At 45.3% G+C, this 26946-nt stretch overlaps 2 protein-coding genes across 6 annotated transcripts in view; one reads left to right on the top strand and one right to left on the bottom strand.

The window, feature by feature from the left end:
- Window positions 1-708: 708 nt before the first annotated feature.
- LOC137861381 (lysophosphatidic acid receptor 6-like) lies at window positions 709-6528 on the bottom strand. Its single transcript, XM_068692738.1, has 2 exons — window positions 5262-6528; window positions 709-3210 (listed from the first exon to the last, which is right to left on the bottom strand). The coding sequence occupies exons 1-2, from the start codon at window positions 5369-5371 to the stop codon at window positions 2238-2240; spliced, it is 1083 nt and encodes a 360-aa protein (XP_068548839.1). The 5' UTR covers window positions 5372-6528; the 3' UTR covers window positions 709-2237.
- LOC137861386 (uncharacterized) overlaps window positions 3952-26946 on the top strand; it is a 76445-nt gene continuing 53450 nt past the window's right edge. Inside the window, exons 1-9 of one of the 5 annotated variants that reach the window (XR_011099569.1) lie at window positions 3952-4068; window positions 4210-4285; window positions 5183-5218; window positions 6773-6858; window positions 11196-11355; window positions 17038-17155; window positions 20597-20740; window positions 23918-24168; window positions 25401-25488. Coding sequence is in view for 2 of the 5 variants with exons in the window: in XM_068692749.1 (XP_068548850.1) it covers window positions 4673-4737; window positions 5183-5218; window positions 6773-6858; window positions 11196-11355; window positions 20597-20740; window positions 23918-23933 (507 nt within the window). In the remaining 3 variants the exon portion in view is untranslated. The other 4 variants (XR_011099567.1, XM_068692750.1, XM_068692749.1 and 1 more) reach the window with 4 other exon arrangements.

Genomic DNA, 26946 nt, shown 5'->3' with positions numbered 1-26946 from the left:
TTGTCCATACAGTTTTAACTATTCTTAATTTGGTCCAAATCTCTTCTGTGCAGCGTGTTATTGCTGAGGGTGATAGCCAAGAAGCCAAAAACTTCTGCATTCAATATTAATCTGTGTTGTCCACAGCACTTTAAGTGAAATTACTGTTAAAGTTACTTTGTGATCTGTGGGACCAAGAACAACAAATGGATAGGAGCAGGCATAGCAGGAAATGGGGGAAAAAAAAAAAAAAAAAGCTGATCAACAGGGGAAACATAAAACTACAGGTCAGGTTTTAGTCTGAGTTACAGCAGTGTAAGCCCAAAGTAATGTCAGTAAAACTAATAGAGATGCCTCAGGCTATAGAGATGCAATTGAAATTGGTTTCCTCGTATACTTTGGCATTTTCTACATTGTGAGGTGCTGAAAATCTCTCTGTTCTTGTGTTCAGTCATTATCAGTTAAAGTGGAGGACCTCTTGGCATAGCCCACTGATTTTCTTCTATTTCTGAGCACTATTTTCTTCTATTATGCACTTACTCTTCTTCTAAAAGGACTCTGAAATTTCAATAGTAAAACCTTTTTGTCCATTAAGTGCAGTTTGTTAAGGGGTAAGTTATGAACACGAAGGTGATAAGGATTCAGTATCTGCTAGCAGGGAAGCTAGCCAGATTTTCTGAATTTACTGGGGTAGTCAAGGGAAGTGGAAAATATTATGGAGAGAGACTTCTTGCTGCAGTATCCTGGTTGGTTTTATTTTCATGCACTTGGACATAACAAGGACATGTACCCTCAGAAGCATGACTTACATGCCGAACATCAAAAAGATGCTTGCGCTTATGTTTATGTCAGGTTCTTGTTTCTCTGTTCAACAACTGGACTTCTTTGGTGCAATCTCACACATAAATGTATCAGCTTCAGAATATTCCACTTCTATACACTGGGGTCTCCCAATACCAAGCTGGCAGCTCAGGGAAGAAATCAACACATGCTTTGTGCATAATGCTTCTCACAAGCGTACAGAGAAAAGACAGCTCTAAGGCTGGGATTAATAGCCCTGCCTAGAAGATATATTGCAAGGATCCAGCACAATGTGAGTATGAAAACTAATTGCTTTGGTTGTCATCATCCTCATCCCTTGGGAAAAGGGGCTGTTGGCTCCCGGAGTAGCACCAGGGGCAGAGGCAGCAGCTGCCTCTCTCAGGCTGGGAGCACGTTGTCATTAGGTTTATCTGGGTACCTGTGAGCACTGATAAGAAGTAACTGACTGATGTGTGAGGCAACTGCCAGTGAATTATTTTTTATTGCCTTGTTTGATTGGGAAGTGGTAGTGCTTAGCTTCCTCTGAGGTCTGAAAGGTTGCTTTCCCCTGGGGTGCAATGGTGCAGGCTGCTGCTCTGGGGGTCAGAGCTGCTCTTATCTTACTCCCCAGCAAAGTGGGGGTTGTTTCTTCAGATTCATGTGTTTGCTGCTACGCTGGGCTCAGGCTTTTTATTGCATACTCTGGTTTGGTTTGTCTCTGTTCATGAAACTAGTTTTGTAGTCAAGCAGGAAGGAACAAATACATGAAGTCTGCAAGGAGAGGAGCTGGTGAGGAAATCTGGAACTGGGATAGTCTGTAAATCTGAGCTTCCTGGTACTTGAGGTCATTGCAATATTAGTTAGAAGGGCAAAGTGGTGGAGGCAGGGTTGTACAAAAAGGATTGCACTTTGTGCAGCAAGTCAGCCATTGGAAGAACAGCACAGAGGTCTTGCTGTGCCCATGTTAACCTAAAACTGCCTTTGGATTAGAGTTGCAATCACATTTTTAAAATAACATGCAAATCTAAAACTGGCATGCATGTGTGTGTGTGAATGTAAGCAATGTGATCGGGGCAGGAGAGGCAACAAAATTTAGTCGGCAGCCTTTTGCCATAACTCCAAATCTGTTTCTTTGCAACCCAAGTCTGTAGCTACTGAAGGCTCGTGGGGGTTACAGGTGTGGTGTGGACAGGGAGGGTGAAAAATGCTACCATGTACAAGACAACTCTTCCTCCCACCCCAAATAAAGAGGAATCAAATCCAAAGAGATATGCATAACCGTTTATAGGAAAAAATCCGTTTCTGTTTTCCAGAAATGCCAACATAAAACATTATGGATGGGAAGGAAATAAGTTAGGATCAGCCTCATGGGAATGGAGTTCATTCTTTTTTTTCTTTTTTTTTTTGTGTGTGAAATATTTTCAGATTTGGATATTTAAATAATTTAGATAAGTAGTTCAGGATCCTGTTTTCATGAAAGCATCTCCAAATGTAGCATGTGGATCAAGATTTTTTCTGTCTGTTCTTTCACTCTTTTGTAACGGGCTTTCCAAGGACTCCTTTAAAACAAAATAATAACAGACCCCATCCAGACAGCAGTTCAGGTTTGCCCAGCAAAGGGTGATTTGAAGGATGTCTCGTAGCTTTGGCTGATAAGCCATGTGCATGATGCCATTCTTCACCAAAAAGTACAGGAAGAATGTCACATGGTAAGGTGTGAAACAGACCAAAAACGTGATGCAGTTTGCCACTACTATCTTCTCTGCTCTGGTGGAATACGTGTGGGGGTTGTCTGGTTTCCTGCGCTTTCTCAGACACCTGACGATCTGAACGGTGCAGAAGGCCATGGCTGTCATGCTGCCAAAGAAGGTGGTCTGCAGGGCGCTGAACAGGGCTGTGTTTTCCCATGTGCTTTTGGAGAAGTTGTGGAAGCAGGATGAGATGTTGTGGCCCTTTTCATGCAGTTGGAAAGTAGAGACGGTTCCAGCTGAGACCCCCAGGCAGATGACAGCACAGACCACAGCAGCTTTCTTGGTGGATCGCAGGGTGGGAGCTATGAAAGGGTGCCCGATGGCAATGTAGCGATCTATGCAGATGCAGAGGGAGATGAGGATGCTGCCATACATGTTTACAAAGTAAAGACTCTCCAAGATGGAGCAAAACACAGACCCCAGTTTCCACCTGTTTGGATGGTGATAGGAAATGATTTTAAATGGAAGAGTGAACAGCAGCAAAGTATCCAGGAAGATGAGGGCTATCATGTAGACTGTAGCTTCTGACAGCTTCTTAGCCTTAAAAAACAGGAACGACAATGCCATCACGTTGAACAGCAATCCCAGGCTAAATGTGGGAGTGTACATGATCAGCTGGAACAGTTCTACTTTGGGGCTGATGTTGTTGGTACTGTTGTAATCCATATCTCCAGGCATACTGCAAGAGAAGAAAGTCACCTTCACCACGAGGAAGAATGAAGATCACATTTAAGACCATTAAAGGCCAGTGAGGTCTGTAGGTGTCCACAGACCTGGAGATGCTTTTTCATCTTGGGCTGGTGCGTGCTGAATTGCAGCTCCCAGTAACGTGGAGTTACTGTGCCCAAGGGATCTTAGAGCAAGGGTGTAGCTCAAGGAGAAGCAAGGCTTCTTGGGGTCCAAGCCCTGCTTGCACTACCACCCACTACCCCGAACTAGGGAAGGCAGAGTATGGAAGTGTCTGCACCATCCCCACGGAACGGTGAGATCCCTGTGCAAACACAGGGCACCAGCCCCTCCTTTCAGGATTACATGGACTAAAGAAACGGAGGCAATCAGTCACATCAGGTTTCTGGGATCAAGCTATCACAAGAGACCCTGGGGAGCCGAGAGCACAAGGGTTCCTCGTATTTATTAATGTGAAGAACTCAAACAGTTATAGCTAACCTGCAGAGGTTAAGTCTTCAGAAGAAAAATGAGCCTTAAGAACCCAAGCATTTGCTTAAGTCAGCCAGACTTACCATAGCTGATAAACTGCTGTCTGATGAAATAGAGGTGGCAGCAAAAGTGCAGAGATTTTCCCTCCTCCACAAAGAGGGTACTAAAAATGTTGAGGTAGACACAGCTGAGCAGGGGTCACAAAGTAATTTTCTCTTTTAGAGAAAGGGTGCTGGTTTGATCAGATTCTGCTGATAAGGACCACGAAGGCTCTCATTGGTTTCTGCAGTCCTGGTCTCAGCTAGAACCACTTACAAATGCAAATACAAGGGAATACCTGGTTCTTTGTTAGCCATTTCTCTCACAGCAAGTGTAACCTGTAAATAAATCCTTTTAAAGATCTTTCTGCTAGTGCTCAGAAATCACCTTCATCTGGTGATCCATAGCTGTTATTACTCTGACCTGGTGCCTTTCCTACAGGAGTTACTGATTTTGATGGTTTTTTTTTTTTTTATGTCAGATTAGGAAACCTGTCATCAGCTGTGCAGTAAAAGCTCCTGTTCTGCAGATTAAGTCACTTCCTTGATATTTCAGAGGTAAGCTCTCCTGTGCTCTGCTTTGGGAGAAAGATCAGCATAAGGAAAATGTAGTTCTTGGATAAAAACTAGCAATTAGAAAGCAAGAGGAGGTTGGCAGTTTGCTCCTTGAGGACACACCGATGCCAAGTATATGATTCTGTAAGCTTGCTAGTTTATGCTACAGAAATGAGAAAACCAGTGCCAGAAACCCAGCCTGATGAGGAGAACAGGCTGCTGGGGTCAGATGCAGGGGTCCGCAGGCTGCGTGTTGCTGCAGCAGGCGCAGGGTTTATTCAGGCTGCCTGCCCGGGTGTGCAGCCCCAGCTGGCAGTGCTGCTGGCTGCGTAAAGCACTCCGTGGCCTCCTTCATGGCAGGGCACCGCTGCCCGTAAAGCACGGGGGGACATGGCTCAGAGGGGCAGCAGCCCCATCAGTTGCGCCTGCTCTGCCGCCGTCTGTAAGGGACTGAGGTAAGTTTGAGGGGAAATGAAGAAAATCCCTTGGCCAAATAAAAAAGTACAGGAAAGCCTGCGCCTGGGGGCATCTGAGTGGCTGGAAGGGAGAAGCATCCCCAGAGATGTTCAGCCCTCCTGCAGCCCTGAGGCTTGGGGTTTCACTGGGAGCTGTGCTGGGTCACCGAGCCTTCAGATTCAGGTGGGGTCCCTTCATTGCCTCTGTAGGAGATTTCATTAGTCCTTTTTTTTCCTTCATTCCTTTTATTTCAGCTTCCTACCAAGGTTTTTACTTAAGAAAAATTTAGTTAGGATAAAAAGGCATTTCATAGTCTGTCATGTTGGTTTCTAAACAAAAGAAGAAAATGGATAGCTCTGTTCATTCTTAAAAAAAAAAAAAAAAAAGAAAAAAAAGTCAATATGCTATAAGGAAACCAAATTATGTAAAATATTTAATTTCCAGATTTTGTAGCAAGAAGAAGAAAAGAAAGCTTATGAGGTAAGGTTTCCCTACAGCGAAATATTATCTCTGGTCATCTTACCTTTGGGCTTTCTCTAGCACTGTAGCACAGTTCCGGGACTTTTTCTCCTTCTTGGCTTGTAGTGTGCTTGAGTCTCCTGTGTTCTTTGAAGGCTGCGGAGTGAGCTGCATGCAAAGTGAAATTCAGTGCTGATGATAGAAAGCGTGACGAGCTGCTGCTTTTCATGTCATCACACTTCCATTACAGCAATGGTTTCCCCACGCTGACTGCACGGATGTGCTGTGTACGTAGTGTGTCACACACAGCTCATTTAAGGATGTAAACAGATTGCTTTGCGGGGCTTGTGTCTCCGTGAGTCACCCGTTCAGAACAGTTTCTGGTAACAGAGAAAGGAATTCTGGCCCTGCAGACCTTTGTGATTCTTTTTCTACAAACAGGATTTTATGTGTTATGTGTAACATCTGTGAGTAGTGTTAGCTGTTAAAATGTTTGTGGTTTAAGCTGAGCCCTGAGCTATCGCTGTCAATTTCTCTTACTTTTCAGGATACTGGAATGGAAAAAGAGATTGTCAATTTCAGTGGTGATTTGATATGTTCATTTTCAATTGGTGTTTAAGAAGAAGAAGAAGAAAAAAACCCAAACATTTACTCTTAAATCTGGTTATACTGATAGCAGGGAATGTACCTACAGAGAGTGTCAGGTGCTGCTTTTGTTCAGAGGCAACAGGAAAAAGATTTATTTTTTTTTTTTGCCTGTTGTATGTATTTTTGCAATCTTACCAAAGATGGAAAGAAGGGCTAAAGGGGTAATTTTGCTTGGTCTTCTGCCTATCCCTTAAATATCAAAACTAAGGATTGTCTTGGCTGAATAAAAACTGTGCATCTTCTGGGGAAGAGGGGAAAAAAATAGTACCTTGGGGTTTCTGCGTGGTATTTTAGTTGATGTGACTCAAGGTTTAAAAAAAAAAAAAAAAAAGAGGGGGAGGGGGGCGGTGGTAAAAAATAACTTATCTTGTCTTCAACTGGGTTTCACTTCTATTAATCCCACTGTGGTCTTGTAACGCTGCATTTTGAATATTTAAAAAGAACCCACAGGCAGACACCGAGACCCTGAGGAGGCATCAGGGGCCTGAGGCAGCCTTGCTGGGAGCATGGGACAGGAGCCCGGCCGTCAGAGACCAGGTCGTGCTCCTGTCCTTGCTCTGTGTGTGCAGATGCCAGTCCTTATGGCCACCAGTGCTTGCAGAGTGTGTTCTCTTCACCCCCGTCGCATGGATTTCCCCTCATGTACTTGGGGTTTTCTGTTCTCTCTCATATTCCCTTTGATACATATATTCTCATGCTGCCTAAGCTCTGCTTGCCTCGCCAGAGGCTGCCCAGAAGCACATATGCTTGGCCAAAAGCCTTGTGCGGCTGCATGTTTGGAGAAAGATGCTTTGGAAAGGGGAGGATGAGGAAGCAGCAATGCCACAGTTGTTCTTGGCACACCACAATCCAGCCAGTATCAAGGGCCAGGATGCTTTTTTTTTTTTTTTCTTCTTTATTCTTTTTTACCTCCTCTCTTCTCTCCAGCGAACATCCTGGGAAGCTTTCAAGGGAGGATTCTGAGACAGAGTGGCCGGGACAGCATGCGGGCGGTACCGATGCACATGGACGAGGTATGAAGGCTCCTCTCCCTTTCTCCCTTCAAAACTGAGAGTAGAAAAAAGTGACACTGAGGGTTGGTGGTAAGGGGGAAATGAAATAGTGTGAGTAATGTACAGAAAGGTTGGGATTGTCCACGAAGGACTCTCAGGCCGTTGATGAAAAACTTAACTTGTGATGCGGGGCTGAGGAAGCTGTGGGCAGGCAAGGTACCTGCCTTTCTCAGCACGGGCCCTCCTCTGTGCTCGTGGGCTGTGACTCTTCGGCAGGACCTCAAGACAGAGTGCGCCAACTCCCTTCTTGCAGCCTGTTTTGCTGCATGGTGGGGAGAAGAGGGCTGCACCCTGCAAACGCTGTTCTTGGCGCCTCTTTGCACGTCACTGATGACACCACTGGTGAGCAAAGCACCACCTGATGCTGAATGTGCCACCGTGTGCCTTTCTCCTGAAGAAGGAGTCATTTCACATGTGTTTTTGACTTGCCTTGTGAGGACTTTGCCCTATTTCCACGGATTCCACTCACACCTCTCCCCTTCAGCCCGTGCAGGTGGCCCTGGTGAAGCCCTGCTGGTTCCCGGCGCTCACCCTTGGGGCCAGCTTGCCCCTTGCAGTGTGGAGCTGTGCCAGCCATCCCGAGGTGCTGCTGGCCTCAGGCACCGGACAGCACCACAGGCAGCATGGCCGTGGTCTGGGGTCTTCAGCCGGTGGTCCTGGCTGTCAGGGAGGATGTCAGGGTGGCGCTGGAGCTGCTGAGATGCTTCCAGTCTGGGAGCCAAACCAGTACCAGTTGCACAGCACAGGGTTGTGCAGGGGAGACCTGGCGTTTTTCTGTTGACTCAAAGCAGAGTCTAACTAGTGAGAAAAATAATTGTGCTGCTTGAGAGAAGAGAGGATCCACTGCTGTGGTCCCCGTGCTTTCCTCCTTCATTTCTCTCAGACGCTCTCCAACATCTTTTCCAATTTTCAGTTTCGTTCACCTCCACATCCCCAGGCCCCGGGATTTTCTGTTCTTTGGAAGGGCTCTGATGGGGAGGGAGCTTCAGGAGCCAGCCAGGAGGGAACAGCAGCAGGCTGGTGGACAGAGACCACAACAGAGCGATGTGCAGAGCCTCGGGATGGTCCTGGGGAAGCTTCTAGTGCAAGAGAGTGTGTGGCTAGGATTGCCACGAGGGGCTGACAGCACACCTCACCTCCTTGGTCCTGCCATGAGGCCTTGGCGGGTGGCACCCAGGAACAACAGCCTCTCCCTCCATCCCACCTGGGACCAGGAGGCTTTGGGAATTTGTTCCTGCCCGTCCTGACACACGGGCCACATCCTGACCTCGGGCCACAGCATCCCTCCGGGAGTGCCTGAAACCTCCGGGCGAGCCGGGGCTGGGGGGAAATGCACCGTTCCCTGCAAGCGGTGTGTGCAGAGCCATTTGTTATTGAGCTGCTCCCTCCCGTGGTTGCAGGGGGAATTAGAAACGTGGCTTCACTCCTGTGCCGTCAGCCTCCACCTGTGTTTGACCACAAGGAGGAACAGTTTATCCCATGGCTCAGCATCTCACAGCTGCCCCCACCAGCCAAGCGCTGGGCTCTCCGCATTCACCAACCTCAGTGTTTGCTCCTCTGCCCACACTGTGCATGGCCCGAGAGTGAAGAGCACGGGGAGAGCCAAATGCTCGGCCCTTGGTGGTGAGCAGAGAGGGCAGGAGCATAGAAACAGAGGAAATGGAGCTTTCCTGTGGAAGAGGTGTCCCTAAGTGTTGCCCACCGGTGGCTGGTGAGGGCAGAAAGCTGCTGTGCTCACAGAGGTCTGACCTGGGCGCTGGCCTCCTCGCCGGCCTACGGGGGACCCTGCAAACCGGCTGTGCAGCAGGACCACGAGTGTCTCCATGAGGAGGGTCCTTCGATGGTGGAGGAGCTGAACCTGCTGCCTGGGAGAGCAGCTGAGCTGATCTCTCTGAGCTCTGGCATGTTTAGTTGTGAGGCGATCTAGTGTTTGTTGGGATGGGTGGCTCGATGTCAGCAGAGATATCAGCTGGGAATGCTCCTGTGGGACTCCCAGGGCCGTGACAGCAGGAGGGTTTTTTTCTGCCTCAGTGCTCTGAGACTGGTGAAGCTTGAGACCAGTGGAATCTGAATGAACTGAAAGGAAAATAAACATTTTTCCTCGGTCTTCTATGTTCTGATGAAACACCCAGGCAGCTCAGGAGTTCCGCTACGTGCTTGTTCTGCCAGCTCTGCAGCTGCAGCACCAGCTGGTGCCAGCGTGGCAGAGGTCTGCCTGTCCTGATGCTGCTTTTGCACCTTTGGGTGCTCTCCTGCTCAGCAGAGCGGGCACCCAAGCAGTGCTGGCACACCCCAGCTGAGGGCCCTGCACACCACAGCACGGACTGCGCCTCTTCCCAGCCTAATGACTGAGTCATTTTGACACTTCAAAGGTAATTTGCTATTATTTTTTTCCTGCTCAAACCATTAGCTACATTTGTCTTCAAGTCATATGTACCTTTGAAAGTCCTGAAACAGCACTTTTTTTCATAGCTCAACTATTTCCCAGCACATCATACAAACCTCCAACTCATAAAACTCCTGCCCCTGGCCTGACAAAGGCCAGGTTTCAGCCGTAATTTTGCAAGGTAGGAAAAACTCTGTTAGTGAAGATGATCAAGAAGATTTCACTTTGTTTTTTTCACAGATCCAAAGTTCACACACCACTGTAGGAATGTAGCTGCATAATGAGCATCCTTTCCAAAAGGTGCATGCACACATTTTGAGCCAGCTGAGCTGCTCGTATTAGCAAGGGACTGCGTCCTCCCAGTGCCCAGCCTGTGTTGACTGGAAGAGTCTTGGTCAGCCCCCACGTGTCATTTGTTCTCAATGGGAAAGGTCACTTTTCCACGCCTCATTTCTGGGGCCTGTGAAATAGCACAATGTGTGTGTGTGGTGTGTGAGAAATTGTTACTGCAGCCTGAAGGTCATTGAAAGTCATTGTGAGAAAATAGTTAACTGAGACAGAACCTAAGAGTCATTTTAGGCAAGAGAAAAAATACTTCTTAGAGGGTGTCCTGTCTTTGGCTGAAGCCAGCAGCAGTGGATATTTAGGGGAAGAACGTAAGAAACTGGGATCCTACTGCTGACAGTACTTCTAGCAGTAAGCAGCTTAAAAAATAAGGAAAGGGTGGTCATAAAGGCTCCCTCAGTTAGGTTCCGCTGGTGACTTTCTTCTTCCCAGTTCCCACAATGTTTTTCTGCTGAGGTCTTTTAGATCCATGTTGTGCATTTAATCTGTGCCTATTTAGCAGACAAAGCTAGCATTTCAACGTTGAAAATATATATATACATGTATATATATAATAATTTCTTTAGTATTTTAGGAAAGCAGTTAGATAGCTAGGAATTGTGTTACCTAACAACATGAACGATTCTTAAAAACAAACAAAAAGCAGCCTATGATACTACCACTTAATTTTTCCAGCATTTAGTAGAGGTAGTTTGTATGTTAGAACTGACACTACAAGTAGGTAGGTTGCCAGCTGAACTGTGGTTTCTGGTCTTCCTAAGGTGGCAGAAACTGCAGGACAGCGAGTGTCCAAGTGAATTTTGTTGAATAACTAACATGAAAAGATGAATTAGAGATGCAGTCACAGCAGTCTGAATTTGGCAACACCACATTTCCCTGAATTTACGTTGAAAACAATCCTCAAGGAAAATATTTTTACATCAAGATGATACAGTTTAAAAAAAAAAAAAAAAGTTTCATTCTTTTTTTTAAAAAGCTGTATTATTTCATTATCCAAGCTGTGTGTGCTGCTATCGTGTCAGGTTGTGGCATACTACAAACTTAACAGGCCAGCAGCAAGGCACACGTTTATTCTATCTTGAAGTACTCCTTGGATTTAGCTTCTTTGCTATCACCAGAGTTACAGTGCACAGAGGATTTGGCTGTTAATAAAATTCACTGTCTTCTACTCTGGACCTGTCAGTTTGGTGCTTTGTTAACCTTATAACTTGTTGATCAAACATTGCCTCTGCCAAGCGCTGTGCTGTTGTGGTGTTCATTGTGCCGAACCAGGCCGATTTTAGGGTGATTTTAGGGTGTCTGCACAGCACATTGCAGTGCACCATGGTGGACTTGCATGGTCAGGCCCTCAAGTCTGGGGGTTTCCATCCTCTCCTAAATATAACTGTTCTGGTGTCATTCATCTTGGTGACAGTGGTAGGGTCTGTTATCTTTTCGGTTTTACACATAGGAAATTGAAGCAAAGAGAGAGACAAAAGGACTTTCCAAAGGTGATATAAAACATCTGCAGTGGAGTGCAGTTTCCCAAATCCAAATAGATTCTCACAGAGGCCAACTCTGTTTTTAGGTAGTTCCTACCCAGGGACTGTCTCCATGTCTGCAGCCCAGCAGAGACAGCACTGCCTCAATGATGCCTGGATGTTCACACTCCTTCGGGAAGTCCTGCAGTCTTCAGAAATGATTGGTGCGCCTGCCCTTTCATATGGAGAATTAACTGTTCTCAGCTGGTAAGTGCATTTCTTAACTGTGTTTAAGCTGTGTATCATCATGCAAAATGAAGTAATGAAGAAAAAGGCAACATATATTTCATCTCATCTTCCATATTCAGTGTTCTCTTCATTCGATCTTTTCAATCTGTTTGTTTAACTTCAAGAACATTTTATTTAGAGAGTGACTGTGTATAGGTGTTAAAAGCATAAAGAAGATCCATTTGCAGTTACATTGCATGCAGATTTCAGCAAGGATTAAGAGAAGAATTTCTTTCTTTCCCTCTTTTTTTCCCTAGCTGAACTCAGGAACTGGTGTCCTTCAAGCAGGTCCTGCACTATTGTAGGGGTGTTGATGGCTTGGTGTTTGTGCAGAAACACTGTTTAGTTACCTGATATGGAAATTTTCTGAACACATAATTCATCATTCCTTTTCCCATTATTACTCCCTTTAAAACACTCTAGCTTGGAGAATTTGTAATTTGAAATATTTGCTTTCTTTGACTAAGAATCTCTTGTGCATTTAGTAGAACGTCTCATTTCTTTTCTATTCTTTTCTATTCTATTTTTTTTTTTCTTTTTGTGCTGTGCCTAACCAGCAAAGTTTCTCACGACACGCACAAGCACCAAAACACCGGTCTGGTTACGCTAGAGCCTACTGCAGTGCTGCTGATGGTTTTTAGACTACGGTTAAGCAGTGGTGTTAAACACTTGCTTTCCCCTATGTGAAAATGCATGTGGCATCCCACATGTTTCTTAATCACAGAAAATTGTCTGAAATAGTCCACGCATTTTTGTTTCCTTTTCACACATTTCTAATTTTCTTACCTTTGATGTGACATTTTTTAAGTGGTGGGGTTTTTTTTATGTGCTGCCTGGTAGTTTTTTTTTTTTTGTTTTTTTTTAAAGCTCTGGTTGCTAACAGTAAGAAGGTTATGTGGAGGGAAGTCCATTCCCTCATCCCAGTCATGTTCAGATGAAAAGCAAAGGAAGAGGAAGCCTGGAAGACTTCCGATAGCTTTGAGTCCCTTCTTGTCGTTGGTTTTGTGTCTCTTGTCATCGGTGCCATTTTGTGTTAGGATTCAGGTACCTTTTCAAGGGCTGGCTTCTGAGCTGCTGTCTTTTCTCAAAACAGCTGCAGAGCGGTAACTACATTTGGGCTCAGAAGGGGAACTCTGAAGTTCCAGCCCTACTTTGAACACAAAAGCCTTTAAAAGCCATTGATTAATGATCTCATGGGCATCTTCCCATAGCTTGCAGAGACCGATGGGGAGGGACAGGGCAGAGAGGGGCAGTTCTGCAGGACACTGGGGATAGGAGCTGAGACCCTGATGGCATGTGTTGGCCAGGACTTGGTGAGGCATTTTGAGCAGCGGTCGCTGGCTTGTTCCTGACTTGCTGGCTGGCACAAGTACTTGTGGAGCTGTGTGGTAAAGCAAAGCAGGAGACAAAAATGCCTGAAAAAGCAGCTGGCCAAACAGTGGCCCCATGGTTTGGCAGCGTGAATGTTGCTTGATGTTGGTTTACCTATAAAATGAGAAAGTTGTGAGGTTTAATGTTGGTGAGGCAATAGAGACAGAACTGTTTTGTATCACGTTATGCTTAGAAAAGCATTTCTTGAACTGCAAGAAACTGGCAGACTTAACAATCTGTCCAGAAAAGCATTCAGCTAGTGCTGTGTTTAACCATCTAAGCCCCCTGTACTGCAGGGGAGTGAAAAGTCTCAAGCAATAACCACTTTTAAGGGAAGCAGTTCTTCCCAGGTACCCATTGCTTCACCATGTTGTATTATCCCATTGAATCCCACTAAGCTCTTGGCTTTGAGACATGAACAATGCTATTTAATAGATGTTTCATTTTTATACTATTGAAATGGTTGATTTCTGTCACATTTCTAAGTAAAGACTTTTCATGTTATTGCTTAGGCTGATATTTGTTATGCTTTTTGGTACTCCTAATTATTCAAAGAGCAAAATTTGGGGCTATTTTTGATTTGTTTCTTCTCTGTAAGACAGACTCCTTAGGACTGCTGGAGACTGAAGCAGACAGAAGTGATGGATCTTCTTGTTGTCTGTCTGTCTGTGTGTGCTTATAGGAAATGACAGGACACATTGGGAAGGAGAGGAAGGAGGGAGGTAAGGGGTCTGATGGCCTTTCACCTCTTCATGTTCGTAGTGTGGCACATACACCAGATTGTAAGGACAGGGCACGCCGGCACAGCTGAGCATCCATTCTGCTGCCCTGGGTCTCATTAGCCCTAGGCAAGCTGAGTGGGCATTTCATCACCCAAATGTTGCCCCTTTGGTTCAGCTTTGCCTTGGATCTACCTTTCCACTGTTCATGACTCATTTACTCATGTCAGCAGGTATCCAAAGATTGGGGGGGGGAAAAAAAGAGAAAGCTGAATGTATGAATTTTCATTATAACAACTTCACAGGGGTCAGCTGAAATTGTGGGGGATTTTCTGACCTTATGTCCCTTCTCTATGTGTTTCTATCTCTCCTCGCTACAGGTGGCACGAAGTTCACGTCACCTGGACTTTGAGGTAGCCTGTATACCTCTGTGTAGTTGTATGTTGTTGTGTGTATGCACAGTTAGATATGTAGCCCCTATGGAAGGGGATCTGCACAGCACCACAGCTCGAGTTTCAATCAAAGGAAATGATTGAACCTCTCCCTCGTGGCATCTCCCTTTTCTTCTTTCCTCGGGTCATCTCCTGCTTGCCTCAGAGGGCTGGGGTGTTGGAGGGAGCCTGCACCTCTCCGTGCCTTTTTTCTGTTTTGTTTTTCCTGTGCCTTCAGAGAAAGGTTAAAAGGGCTTTCATCAAAGAGCACTTGCCATGAGTTTAAAAAGGTCTGACGAGGCAGTTGGACTCATAGATTCAGGAAATCATGTAGGTTGGAAAAGACCTCTGAGATCACCAAATCCAACTTGATGATCTTTGTAGGTCCCTTCCAACCTAACTATACTAATTTCTAGTCCTCCTGAATTAAAATATTCATTTAACTGCTGATGTTGTACCTTTGTACGGTACCATTAAGGCTTTTCATACTCATTAATTCTTAGTGAAATCAAATTCGTATGAATAAATACAACCCTGATGAAACTGTTACTAACATTTATCAGGCCACATCCTTTTCCTGTTGTTTTCCTGGTAAGCAGTTTTAAGACAAGTATTTAAACATTTTAGCATAAAATTTCTCTGGTATTGAACATTTCTTTGTAAAAAGCCACAACCACTGATGTAAAAGTAACTAGGGCTGTAGCTTTGATGCTTAGTTAGCAGTCAGGCTTATGATCTGAATTAAGGGAGGGGGGGAAGTGTTAGAATATATATATATATATATATATATATATATATATATATATATATATATATATATATATAAATATAATTAACTAAATTAACTACAGGATTTTTAAAAATTATTTTAATCCTCTTACCCTGGTTCAGCTTCTGCAGTGTTGGCTTCTGGTTGTTCTGAGTAAATTGTTCCAGCATCCAAAATATTGTTTCTTCCATTCTGTTCTCACAAACTTGTGAAAAGTACATTAGGTCAAACTTGAGATCAAGATGAGTCCAAGCTTCTAAAACTGAAGTCTGGTGACGTTTTGGTCAAGTTAAAAATTTGTTTCTCTACTGTAGGAAAAAGAATAATGATCCTAAATCAATTACTTGTGCTTGCTTTCTTCTTCTTTTAACCTGTTTATCAAACTAAGAAATATTGACCACTTCTATGTAGGAAAACTCCTGCTTATGATTCTGAATTGAGGAGGAGATGCACATTTGGAGGAGAACCAGTACATGTTAGTTTAAGTGTAATTCCCCTAGAAACACATGGATACACTATATAACAGTGGGTTACCACTGTTCTTTCTCCTCGAGAGCACTTTCCAGGCCAGGGACCAAGGGGACTGCTGGCAAAGGGAGCTGCTGCTCAGGAGAACAGAAATTTACAGCCTGCTCCTAACAGCAAATAAGCAAGAAGCAAGGAAAAAACAAACGTGATGCTGTTGTAAACCTCTTTGTATTTGTTAATTTGGTGCTAGCTATACCATGAGTCTTCTTTCTGTACATACTGGAACTGCAAAGTGTTGAGCGCTGGCTTGCGTCTTGCATTCAGCTGAGTTTTCGCAGCTGCCTTGTGTGGCCAAGCCCTCTCTGGCTGCAGCAACCTGCAGGCACACAGGCAGTGCCTCCCCAGCCCCGCTCCAGCTTGTAGAGGTTCCTGACACCCAGCACTGCCCCAGGGAAGGGCAGGGAGAGCAGGCAGCCCCCCTGCGTGAGCCCAAATATTGCCACTTTGCACCTTCCTCCTGGTGGAGCGAACTTGGGAATGGGCGAGCTCCTCTTCAGAAATCTGCCTGTGGTGAAGGGCTGTGTTTTAAGGTGCTTTCATGGCAAATATTACCTTGTCTGTCTGTTTTCCATTGTCTGTCCGTTCTCCAGCTCATGCTGCCACAAGGTGCACGGGGCATCTGGGCTGTGGCATGCTGCTGAAGGTGTTTGAGAGCGATTGAGAGGGGGCTGGGTACTGCACACAACCTCCCAGCAAGAAGGAAACGCAGACAGATTTTTCACACTGTTTTCATGTTGCATGCCACTCAATTCACTACCCCCAGTTCTTTACTTTTTACTGACCACGTTCTCCACCCCCAGACATACACAGACGTTCAAGTCTCCTGGCTCACAGAAACAAGAAGAAAGGTGACTCTGTCCCAGACTTTCCAATACACAGGAAAAATCAGCCTTTTCTGAACACTGAGGGAAATCTGGGTCAGGTTCTTTGAAGAGTCCCAGCTGTGGCTTTCAAGCAAACATCAAACCTGAGGAAAGAGCCCCATGGACAGGCGAGTCCCCGAATGGGCAATGCCAGATGGAAAATGGCAGAGGACAGCTGTGGGGCACCCCCTGTGCTGGGATGAGGTGAACGGCTGCTCAGGGTGGTGCTGGAGGGACAGCTGTCCTTACCTTGGCCTCAGGTTGGCTTCCTGCCTCAGGTGGAAGCTAGGAGACAGGCGAGGTGGGATATTTTGTTAACAAGAATTATGCAGTTTACGCAAATGAGCCACAAGCCAGTTTTGAGAACTGAAACGTAAGGTTAGGGAGCAACATCTTAGCTGCAAGGCTGAACAATGGAGCAGAGCCCGTGTTTTAGCTGGGAGTGGGACAGAAACACGTTGTGCAGAATACTAAAACACATAGTAATTGGCATTACCTCAGAAACTGGAGGAGGACTGTGATGTATTTGGTACTCTAGATGGAACAGCCACTTAAAAAAATCCAATCAGTTTTGGTTTAAATGTGTAACTAGGCCAGCATTCGTCTCATAGGAAACTGTGTTTGTTGAGAGACTGCTGGGATCGCTCTGCCTGTGTGTATTGGTAGCGCAGCTGCCTGTGGTGATGGGCAACCAACAATGTTTTATTTAGATCGTTTTATAGTATGGTGGTTTTGTTGTTGTTGGTTTGGGTTGGTTTGTTTTTTTTGAGTTACTCATCTTAGTAGAGAGCTAGGTTTGAAGCTGTGCATCAGCTCTTTCGGATGCAGGGCGTGTTGTGCACTTGGGCCTTTAGGGACCAGCTGCCGAGTGCCCCAGCCTCAGTGCCGCTCTCCAGGCTGTGCTTGTGCTAAAGACGTATGCAACCACATGACAGAAAATGGCAGGAGTCACTACTTTTAATCATTCTGAATTTTTTCAGTGCCTTATGATTCCTGGTGGTGTGCTATTAAAGAGGCTTCTGGCCCCAGAACCGAGTCACAGACAACATCATCTGTACTGATGTGCAAGCAGACATGTTTAAAAGGACCTCAGCTCAGGTAGGCATCATGGCCCAAAGTGCACCAAGTGGCTCTGCAACCTCCTCTTTTTCTCCAAACCTCTTCCTCAAACGGGGCTGAGCCTGGCTCCCTGTGGCTGTCGGCTCAGCTCCTGTGGTGCAGGTGCAGCAGGGTGCACCCCACTGCTCTTGACAGCCTGCAAGAAAGGAAATGACCTGCCTATCTGCAGCCGATGCCTACAATTTAGCTGCAAATTTGTGTCCAGCAAGGTGAAAAAAATGAAAGCTTTGATATTGGTAGGTGAATTCTGTACTTATGTCCTTGGGCTAGTCTTCTGGCTTCTGAGTTCTAGCTAAAGTAATAAAGAAAAAAATCCCAACCTTGTAGACACACGCTCTTTAAAAATATATATATTTAAAATACTTTAGAAATGATAGTAGTCAGAAATTATTTTGAATCCCAAGTGCCTGCTGCCAGTGTATCTCAGATCTTTGGGAAGTTGCAGACCTCACTGAAGTTCATGGGCATGCTCTCCACCTTCCAGCCGAACGAATGGGAGGAGCACTTTGTTCCTTTTTTAGTGATGACTGGAAAAACAGGGACCTGCAGGCTGGACTAGTGATGATGAGTCCCTGTTGTGGTGTGAACTCTGGCATCGGAGATTGGGATGGTATTAGCCACACTGAACTCTAATCCTTCTTAAAATACTTCTGGTGTTGGGATTGAGAAGGGTCTCCATCTGTGGGTGGATTGGATGCAAACAGGATGAAGGATTTACCTGGTTACAGCTCTTGATTAATACAGGGATCAAATAGGAGGCAGAATGCAGCAGAAAGTCCAGAGACAACAGCTTAAAAGCAGGAGACAAAATTAAACATGGCTGCATGAGCAGGGGGTGTTTCAGGGTCAAAAAGCTGAGGGAAGATCTGACAGAGGGCTGGAAGTAAGGAAATGGCTCCTTGCGGTTTCCTACCTGCTGGGTGCTTGGAGACAGAGTGTGATGTATGCTCTCTCTCAAAGATATTGTATGTTAAATCATGTCAGCTTCTCACAGGGGAGAAATCTCCTATTTGTTTGCTGAAGTCTGGCCAGGGGTGGTGATAGGCTAATCCTAAACTGAAGATCAATCTGAACATTTCACACGATAGACCCAGTACGTGGGCAGTTAGGAGATACGGGAATATTTTTATTTAGTAGCAGAGCTTTTCATTTTTCTTTTTCTCCCGCCTGCAGCATTAAGCAGACACAAGGGCAATTCCCACTGAGTTAGACTGAAATCTGAGAGTGGTGACACGCGAAGCCTTTGGCTGTGCTCTAAATGAGTAGTGGTGTAAGGTGCCGCAGACAGGCACTTCTCAGCATGTGCGTTGAAAGGGAGCGTGTGCTGCTTCTCTCACACCGTCGGCATCCGTGCCAGGGACGTCTGGTTGCAGCACTGCCCGCGGTCCCTGCCTATGCTCGTGTCTTCCCAGAAAGCAGACATCAAATGGGCTTTTGCACACTTCAGCCAGCACAGATTTTTTTGGACGGGGCTGTAAAAATAAGAAATGATCCAGCAGGATTCCCCAAGCTGAATTTCCAGCACTGGAAGTCAAAAAAAAAAAGAAGAAAGAACAGAAAGTTTTGCTATGTAAATCAGGTAAATGCAATTGAGATTCATTTGGTGAGGTCTGTGACTCAAAATGAACCATGCTGTCTACTTTTCAGAAAAAAAAAGATTCAGTTCTCAGGATGTCTGTTTCTACTACAAAACCCTGAAGAGAAACAGGTTTTGGAGGTATAATTGCTTTACGTAATAACCTTTCTGTGTTTGCTGAGCTTAGTACTTTATGTTGCATAAAAAACCAGCAACACAACAAACCACACTTGCCATAGTTCGTTTTTTTTTGGCATTTTAGCCTATACTTAACCTCCTACAGTTTCAAGGCAGTCACGTTGCAGGTGCCTGGCTTTGCTGTGCAATCTAGCTCAGAAAGTCAGAAGCAGAGGGCCGGCGATAGGCGCACTTCTCTGATTTTATGGGAACTGCAACATGCTGGGCACGCTCACGAAGATGAGGTGCAGTGGCAAATGGAAAACAGATTTGGAAGAAATCAGAGCAGTTATTTTCAGAGCTTTGCACTGCTTCAGCATTTCTTCTCAACTGTCATAGGAACAGGGAGTGACTCTTGCTTTTGTGGGACTGGAGCTATTTGCCTTTGTAGCAGCAGAGAGAAGCCCGTGTTCTGTAAGAGGTTTGAGGTGCAGGCATAACCTGAGGTGTTAGGGTCTCGCAAAAGAAATAACGTGTTCCACATGCATTTGCACAATTCTAAGAAGTGCTGCGGAAAATTCCTCAGGCGACATAAACGTGAGCAAGGGGGAAACTATCAGTGGCGTAAAGTTCTGTTATTTGTCCATAAACAAGCCAAAGGTTTGAGGAAAAACAACAGAACCTTCACTTTCTGCAGTAACAGCAGGCAATTAGTAGATTTAATGCAGATACTGACAACAGTGTGTTTGACTGCCGATGCTAATGGCCTCGTGTGGGCTGACCCTTATCAGGGCAGTCGCTCGCGGTCTCCTTTCCAGGGCTCTGATGGCTTCTGCCATAATTATTGGCTGCACCTTTTTCAGTAATGAGCTGATTGGGGCAGCAGAGATGCTTAATAAGCAGCTGTATGGCTCCATTGGCAGGATACAGCTATGCAAGTGTCTAACAGAGCAGCTCCGTTGTGTGGTTCGAGAGCCCAGATGTCCTAGCAGCCCTCTGTCCTCGGGGAGGAGAGGCTGCTGCTTGTTGAGGTCGATCCAGATGTTAAAAATGTGAATTGCTCACTGGAGCTGCCAGAAGCACTTCATTGACTGCTGGGGGAGCTTCAGCAGCTCCTCGGCACTTCAGCCAGGTGCTTTGCTTGGGGTGGGAGCAGCTGCTTTGCTCTGGGGACGTGGGCGTATTTACAGTGTGGTAAGATGCAGGTCAGAACGGTCTCAGAGGGCCCCTAGGAAATTGAAAAGTGATGCTGAACCCTGGAAGTGCTGCAGGAGGCCAAGATTACACCTTAGTTTCATTTCAGCATTTATGGAAGATAAAATATATGATATTTTTTTATATATGACTCATATGACTGGACAACCTACAACCTTTCTCTGTTCTCTCTTCTAGCTTCAACTGGAATACCTTGTGTTTTTTTCAAAGCCGCATTTTTTTTAAATTTGATGTCTGTGATCTTGATGTGGCAATCACATACATCAGTGTGGTTGTTTGCAGCTTCTAGAACAGCAGCAGGGTTTTACCATGCGCTGAACAACCTAAGTGCAGCCTTGGTCTGAATGAAGTTTAGTTGGTGGAGCAATGTCCCTCACCTGGACACACACAGTTTGCCAGGTTTCAGAAAAATATGACAAAAAAAAAGCAGTAGTCTAGGGCCTCGAAACTGAGCAGAAAGGAGCAGGACCATTTTTCCTTCTTATTTATTTTTATTTATTTATTTATTTTAGCATGGAAATCCGCGTGTCCTTGAGGCTGTTGTACTTCACTGAGTGGAGGCAAAACCCAGCTGATTTTCCACACCTCCCCCAGACCTCCTGGCTGACCAGCAGCAGCAGCAGCAGCCTGCCTGTGGTGGTGCCTCCGGGCACGAGGTGGGTGCCAGGGGCAGGAGCAGGAAGATGCCCCGGGGGCAGCATCGGGCAGCCCAGATGGGAGCTCTCAGCCAGCTGCTGCGGGTGGGTCCAGGGCTGGGGCCCGAAACGTGGGCTCGCAGAGGGCTTACAGAAGTGGTGAGCTGGGGTGAGGAGGAAGTGAATAGCAGGACGTGGTTGCTTCCAAACACCTGCTTCTCAGGCGAGCTTTGAGACTTGCCGCAAGGTCTGCAGACGGGCCCTGCCTCCCCATGGTGCAGCCACTGAAGTTATAAATGAGTAAGCACCGCAGCCTTCCATAGTGGCAGCGTGTATAAAGGTAACTGGTCATGGTGGTGAAGGTGCCAAGACTTTTTTTTTTTTTTCTTTTAAAGAGTGTCAGACGGCATAGCTCAGGCAACACAGATGGCATCCTGGTGTCCAGGAGCAAATTTACTGCAGTGCTGGTTTACTGCCAGCCTGGCTGTGTGCAGCCTGCACAGCACTGCAGAAGCTGGACTCACTGCTGGGCAGGCAAGTCCTAACCCTGGAAGAATGGGTGTTGGGGAAAGCAGTGGCACCTCTGGCCTGCTGGCAAGGCAGGAGGTGGCAGTGATTTAAAAATAATGATAAATTAAAATCCTGCATGAATTTGGCTCTGGTAATTCCTCTGTCATGCAGTGAGTGCTGTCAGCATTTCATTTTATTTTATAGATATTTGAAAGCAAAATGCATGAAAGCAAAATTTCAGCCATGGCCAAAGGCAATGGAGTTGTGCTCCTCCAGGGCATGGAGTTACCTCGCAGGGCCTGGGCTGCTTGGCTGCTGCCTGTCTGCTCCACCACGTTGCTTCCAATGGTGCTGGTGCAAAATGGAGAGCAGTCTGTGCAGCCGAGGGTAATGTCACTTGGCTTCAGACGTTCTGACTTCCTCAGATGAAAGATGCTGTAGCGGGGGAACTATTTTTTGCCTGGTGATGTGTGCTTCCCCCTAGACGCTTGCTCTAGTCTACACGTTGGCCAGATGTTAAAAAGATAGACAGAAGATGGTGTAAACTTGCAATGTCCCTGCCGAGGGGACAGGTTTTATCTCTCTGGAGCTTTCCAGCTAACACTGAAGTAACAGAACTGCAAAAGCTCCTCACACAGCGATATTTTGTGGCATGCGGTTCCTAGGAGTGGTTTTAGATGCAGCTGTCTCTCTTGCAGGCAGAAACTCATTTCAGTTACATGTTTAGAAGCAGCACAGGATTCCCTACCTAATATTCTCCACAGCCTGTCACGTTTCCCAGCTTTAGGAAATGTCCTCTCACACATCTTCACAGCAGAACGAGCTCCAGCTGCTTTCAGAAGCAGTCACTGCAGCCGAAGGAAGCCCTGGCCCCTGCACACCCCGTGCTGGTGGCTGCAGGCAGGCCCTTCCCCTGGCGAACGGCAGCAGTCACAGCTCGCCCACTGTGATAGCCACTTTCCACTGCATGTTGCAGCGTCCTCTTTTCGTCTTCCTCCACACTTTCCTTCCCCTGACAGAGACACTTTCTTGGAGGGTTTGAGAAGAAGCTGCTTCACCTTCGAGTTGCGGAGCCTTTGAGCTGCTGTCCGCATGCTCTGCATTTTGGTGGTGCTGGGAGTGCAGCCAGAGCAAAGCTCGTGCATGTGGCCTGTCCCGGTGTTTCTCTGCATGCTTAGCAAGCACACTCATTTGATATTTAATCAAGCCAGCTTTCCCATCCTTAGTATTGTGTGAATAACACAGGCAGGCACATTTCTCTTTGATTTGTTCAGGACAAGCATGTTTCTGACCCTCTTTGTATTTAATGGTAGTTCCCCTTGGAAAATTGATGTACCTTTTGGTGCTCAGCACCCAAGGTCCCATCGTGCCCAAGCTATTTGTGGCTCTGGTGCCCTGCAGGCTCTTGTGGCATTGCAGCACTGCCAGAGTCACCTCGGGAGGCGAGAGGTTTGTACTCGGGGCTGGTTGGCTCTCAGCTCTATGTCTCCTCCTGCGGACTCACGGGCTCCTCAAAGGCACATCTCTGCAGCTCCTCTCCTCACATTTGGGTGGGAGGATGGAGAGCATGCCCACGCCTCGTAGCAAGGAATTTGTCTAAAGTGGAAAATGTTCTGAAAGTGAGGCAAGGGGTGGGGGGGGGTGGGGGCGGAACATTCAAAAAAATTTTGTTGGGAGAGGCAGAAGTCCAGGTACCTTTGAGAACACTGTAGCTTCTGTTTCTCTTTTCTCCTCTGCGTGCATTTTGGACAGGCCAAGTTGTGGTGTCGCGTGTGTTTGGGGCAGGTTAAGTTGTGGTGCAGGAGCCCAAATGAAGTATCACTTAGAAGAGCAGCACACAAAAATGTGAGGTTGAGGAATGCTATCTGTCTGAAGATCAGTTTCAGTCTTCAAACCAGTTTCAACATCATTTTGTGATCTGCAGGCTGCTTTAGGCAGGGGGATGGCGTCTCGCTTTGCAGACTTCTGAATGCTTCAAGTTACTTGGTGGGATGAACTGCTAGAGTGACATCATTTCAGAATATTAGATTTTCTTTGTGAGAAGAATGGTGGCTGACTGTTCTCACATAGAAAAAACTCTTCTGGTTTATGTTTTTTTTTTTTTTTAAACATATTTTATCTGAATGAAACGTTGCTGGTCTGCCCCTGTAGGGTGCGTGTCCACCTGTGCCCACCTCTGCCTCTCGCTAGGAGGCAGGAGACTGTCCGTGCTTTGCTGTAGGCTTGGATCCTCCCTCAGGTGCCTTCCAGCTTGCAAATCCTGGTATCGTGCAGGCAGCTTTTTGAAGGCTGTAAAAATATATTTTTTTCCTGATAGGTCTTACACTTTCTATTAAACCAGCAGAATTCACAGCAAAATTTGTTGTTGTTAAAAATTGTTTACGCATGTAATTTCAAAGGAACTTTCAGGGCAATAATACTTTTTTTTTTTTTAAAGTTCAATATTATATATACTTTTATAAGATTAGAAGTTAGTGAAGTGGCACTGATCTAACGTTTGGCTCTCAAGTAGGCCTGGGAAATTTAAGATAACATAATCCACCAGGCAAAGGAACAGGAAAAGTCTGGGGAAAACCAGGTGTCCCCTTTTCCTTCTACTTTGATGCTTTATGGTTTTTCAATTGCTGTATGAGTCTACCAAACACAGCTTGGAAGTCACATTCACCATTGAGCAAATCGTAATTATAGGATGTTGGTGGAGTAACCTAACATTGATGAAGATACCCTAAAGGGCAGCGAGCCCTACCCTGTGTTGTGACCACCTGTGGGGTTTGGCCCAGCTGGAGATGCTGCTGGAGGGGTCCCCAGGCCCAAGAGGAGCACTGCTGCAAAAGGGTGGGTGCTGAGCCTACGGGCTGCTGGAGGAGGCATCTTGGATGGGCTCTGCAGGAGATGCTGGCAAACACAGAAAGAAGAGAACTTTCTTTCCTGAACTACAGGTAAGAGCTGATGGGTAAGAGCAGTCTGAGAGTCACATGCATGAAAGGGGGTGAAAGCAAAGCATTGGTACAGTGGGCTCTTTTATTTTATGGTATTAAGAGGCTTGGTAGAAAAACATTTAGGGTAGTTGTGTACTGGATGAGCTGCTGTCACTGGGAGATGGGAGGGAAATAATAATTATTTTTGAAAAGAAGAGTGGAAAAATGGGTCATGTGTTTAGCCAATGGAAGTATGTGCATTAACTGGACATGCAGAGGCTTCCTTACAGTAGGTGTTTTATTCTTTTATGATATTCTGCTTCCAAGTAAGTATGCTAATCCATATGAAATAAATTTTAAAATAGTTTACTAGAGTATTGCTGAACAAATCTAAATGGGATTCCTTTGTCTGCATTGACCAGTTTGCTTGTTGAGGGAGGCAATCCTGGCATTAGCCTCACCAAATCAAACCTTTCTTGGGATTCCAGAACCACGATAGGTAGCACAGGTACCATGTAGGAGGTAAATACCACCCTGCCCACGTGTCTGTCACACAGCACTGCAGTTCAGAGGGTAAATGTCAGCCGTGGGTGGTTGAGAAGGCCTTGTGAAGTCCAAGTGGGCATGATACTTGAGTTTTATGAGCGTATGTAGCAAATTGGATAGGGTGCAGAAGACAGTGTAATGGGATCCAGTGGATGGAAGGTGAAACCACAAATTTATTGGGTTAAATGAATTGGAGGGTTTTGTTTGTTTTGTTTTATTGGTTTATGAATTTATTTTGGCTGATACAACTTCCCATTTGGATAGCTTGGTTGGTTTGCCAGGGAGTATATTCTCTTCACTAGTGAGCTTTATATCAGGAGTAAATTCCAATAACCTGTCCTATGATGAGTTTGGTAATTTAAATATGATACCTTTCAAAATTCATTTCAAATTACTGGATATTGGGGGTTGTAAGGTCTATTTTTCATTTTTAACCTGCATTGTATGAGAAATCACCATAGTTAATACCTTGGTTACTTCTGCCTACTATTTGTGAGTGCATCCATCGGGCACTTGACTGGATGAAAATAAAATTGTTTTTTGTGAATATTCTCACCTGGGTGTTCTGAAAGAAGCTTTTTAAGATTAATTGCATCAGCTTCTGATCAATTCACAGAAGACAGCAGAACTTAAAATGTTATTTTTAAAGGCATTTTTAATGGGTGTTTTTGATTAGCACTTTTTTTTTTTTTTTTCTCTTCCACTAGGACAATGCTTCTGTAACCTTACAGTAAAACTGAGTCCCTGGGAGAAGAACTGGGTATGTGGATATATGGATATATGGATCATATTCAGGTTCTTATCATTTTTCTGTGTATTAGAAATAATGATGAGAGAGAAGAAATCTCTTCTGTTGTGCAGTCTGAAGATAGAAATTGTGAACTTGTGTGTTTAGTCAGGAAGGCTTTTGTTGTTGTTTTTAACATGTCAAATGTTTTTCAGTTTTATTCATCATCAAAAGTGTTCCGTGCTGTCTCAAGTTGTGATTTTTGTGTTCTTGATTGCTGTTGTCCCTGGTATAAAAATACAACTAACTGGAGATTCTCCTGAACTAACAGTAAATTTCTTAGAGGGGCCTATATGCAAAATTCTGATTTCAAAAGAAGCGTAATATTAGCTAGAGGTCAAGGAAATAATTTAAATATATTGTTGAAACATAAATTCATCTTGAAACACAGTGAAATGAAAGTGACACCTTCTTACTGAAAAGATCTGTTCTTCTTGTGCTAGAATATTTGACAATTGTAGTAGCCCTGTAAAACCAGCACAGCTGGGTGCTCTTCCTTCTTTCTCTTCCTTCAGAAATTTCAAGTATGCTTAGACAGGCTGCTCTCATTTACAAATATAACAAGCAAAATTTATACAAATGGAGTTATATATAAAATCACTTCTGGCCAACAAAGTGGCACTGGTGGTGGTAAAAAGGGCAGTAGCCCAATCTAATTTCCATGTTCTGTTCTTTGAGTTTTCTGTGGTGCATGGTGTAAGCAGACTGAGTTTGTTGAGCAGTGTAGTGGTACATGATGGGTCCCATCACTCCCTGTTCTTACAGATAATTTTCGTAAACAGACCTCTGTTTCCTTCACAGAGAAAATTAAATTGATTTCTTTCTGTAAATGGAAGTCTCTCCTTGCCTGCATGTGCTGGGTCTCTACCCTTGACTGGACACTGGCATGAGTGAGCGCCGTCTCTCTAGCCCTGGCAAATCAAACTTCTCCCCAGCCTACATATACAGGAGTCCCTGCATACCTTTCCTCTGTGGATCTGCAGACTTAATCCTTTTAAGATAATAAAATTATCTTTTACAAGTACTTAGTGAAAAATAGGCAGAAGAAGAGCATACTGCTTCATTGTCCTCGTGTCAGTTATCCTAACTTCGTGTGATACGTCACAGTTGCTGCTGCATGGTTGTTTTTAGGAAGTTAGTGCATTTCCTCAGTCTTGTGCTGTGCTTTTGACACATAGCTATAGTTGTAGAGCTATTGGCAACCAGTGCCATAGCATTAGCAGCACTGAGAGGCAGCTTTTTGTCTTGGATGGGGAAAAAAAACTTGTGTTTGCTGAAAGTCGGAGTGGTGGAAAGGGACCTCTGGAGTCAGCTTCTTTCTCAAAGCAGGTGTTTCTCCAGCACTAGATTAAATCAGCTCAGTTATGAACTTTGACTGTATCTTGGAAATGTCTGTGGGTGGATATCATACAGCTTCTCAGAAGAGAAGCATTGCCCTCTTAGTGAAGAAGTTTTTTGAAATACTG

Source organism: Anas acuta, chromosome 9 (assembly GCF_963932015.1).
Source record: "Anas acuta chromosome 9, bAnaAcu1.1, whole genome shotgun sequence".
Taxonomy (NCBI): domain Eukaryota; kingdom Metazoa; phylum Chordata; class Aves; order Anseriformes; family Anatidae; genus Anas; species Anas acuta.
Note: the sequence above shows the minus strand (reverse complement) of the source record. Positions and strands in the feature narration are given on the sequence as shown.

Bases quoted from the DNA above. Each gene is read 5' to 3' on its own strand.
- LOC137861381 (XM_068692738.1), bottom strand. From the start codon at position 5,371: ATGCAGCTCACTCCGCAGCCTTCAAAGAACACAGGAGACTCAAGCACA. The intron at 3,211-5,261 runs GTAAGATGACCA...CTTCTCTTGCAG, and splicing joins GTGCTAGAGAAAGCCCAAAG to TATGCCTGGAGATATGGATT.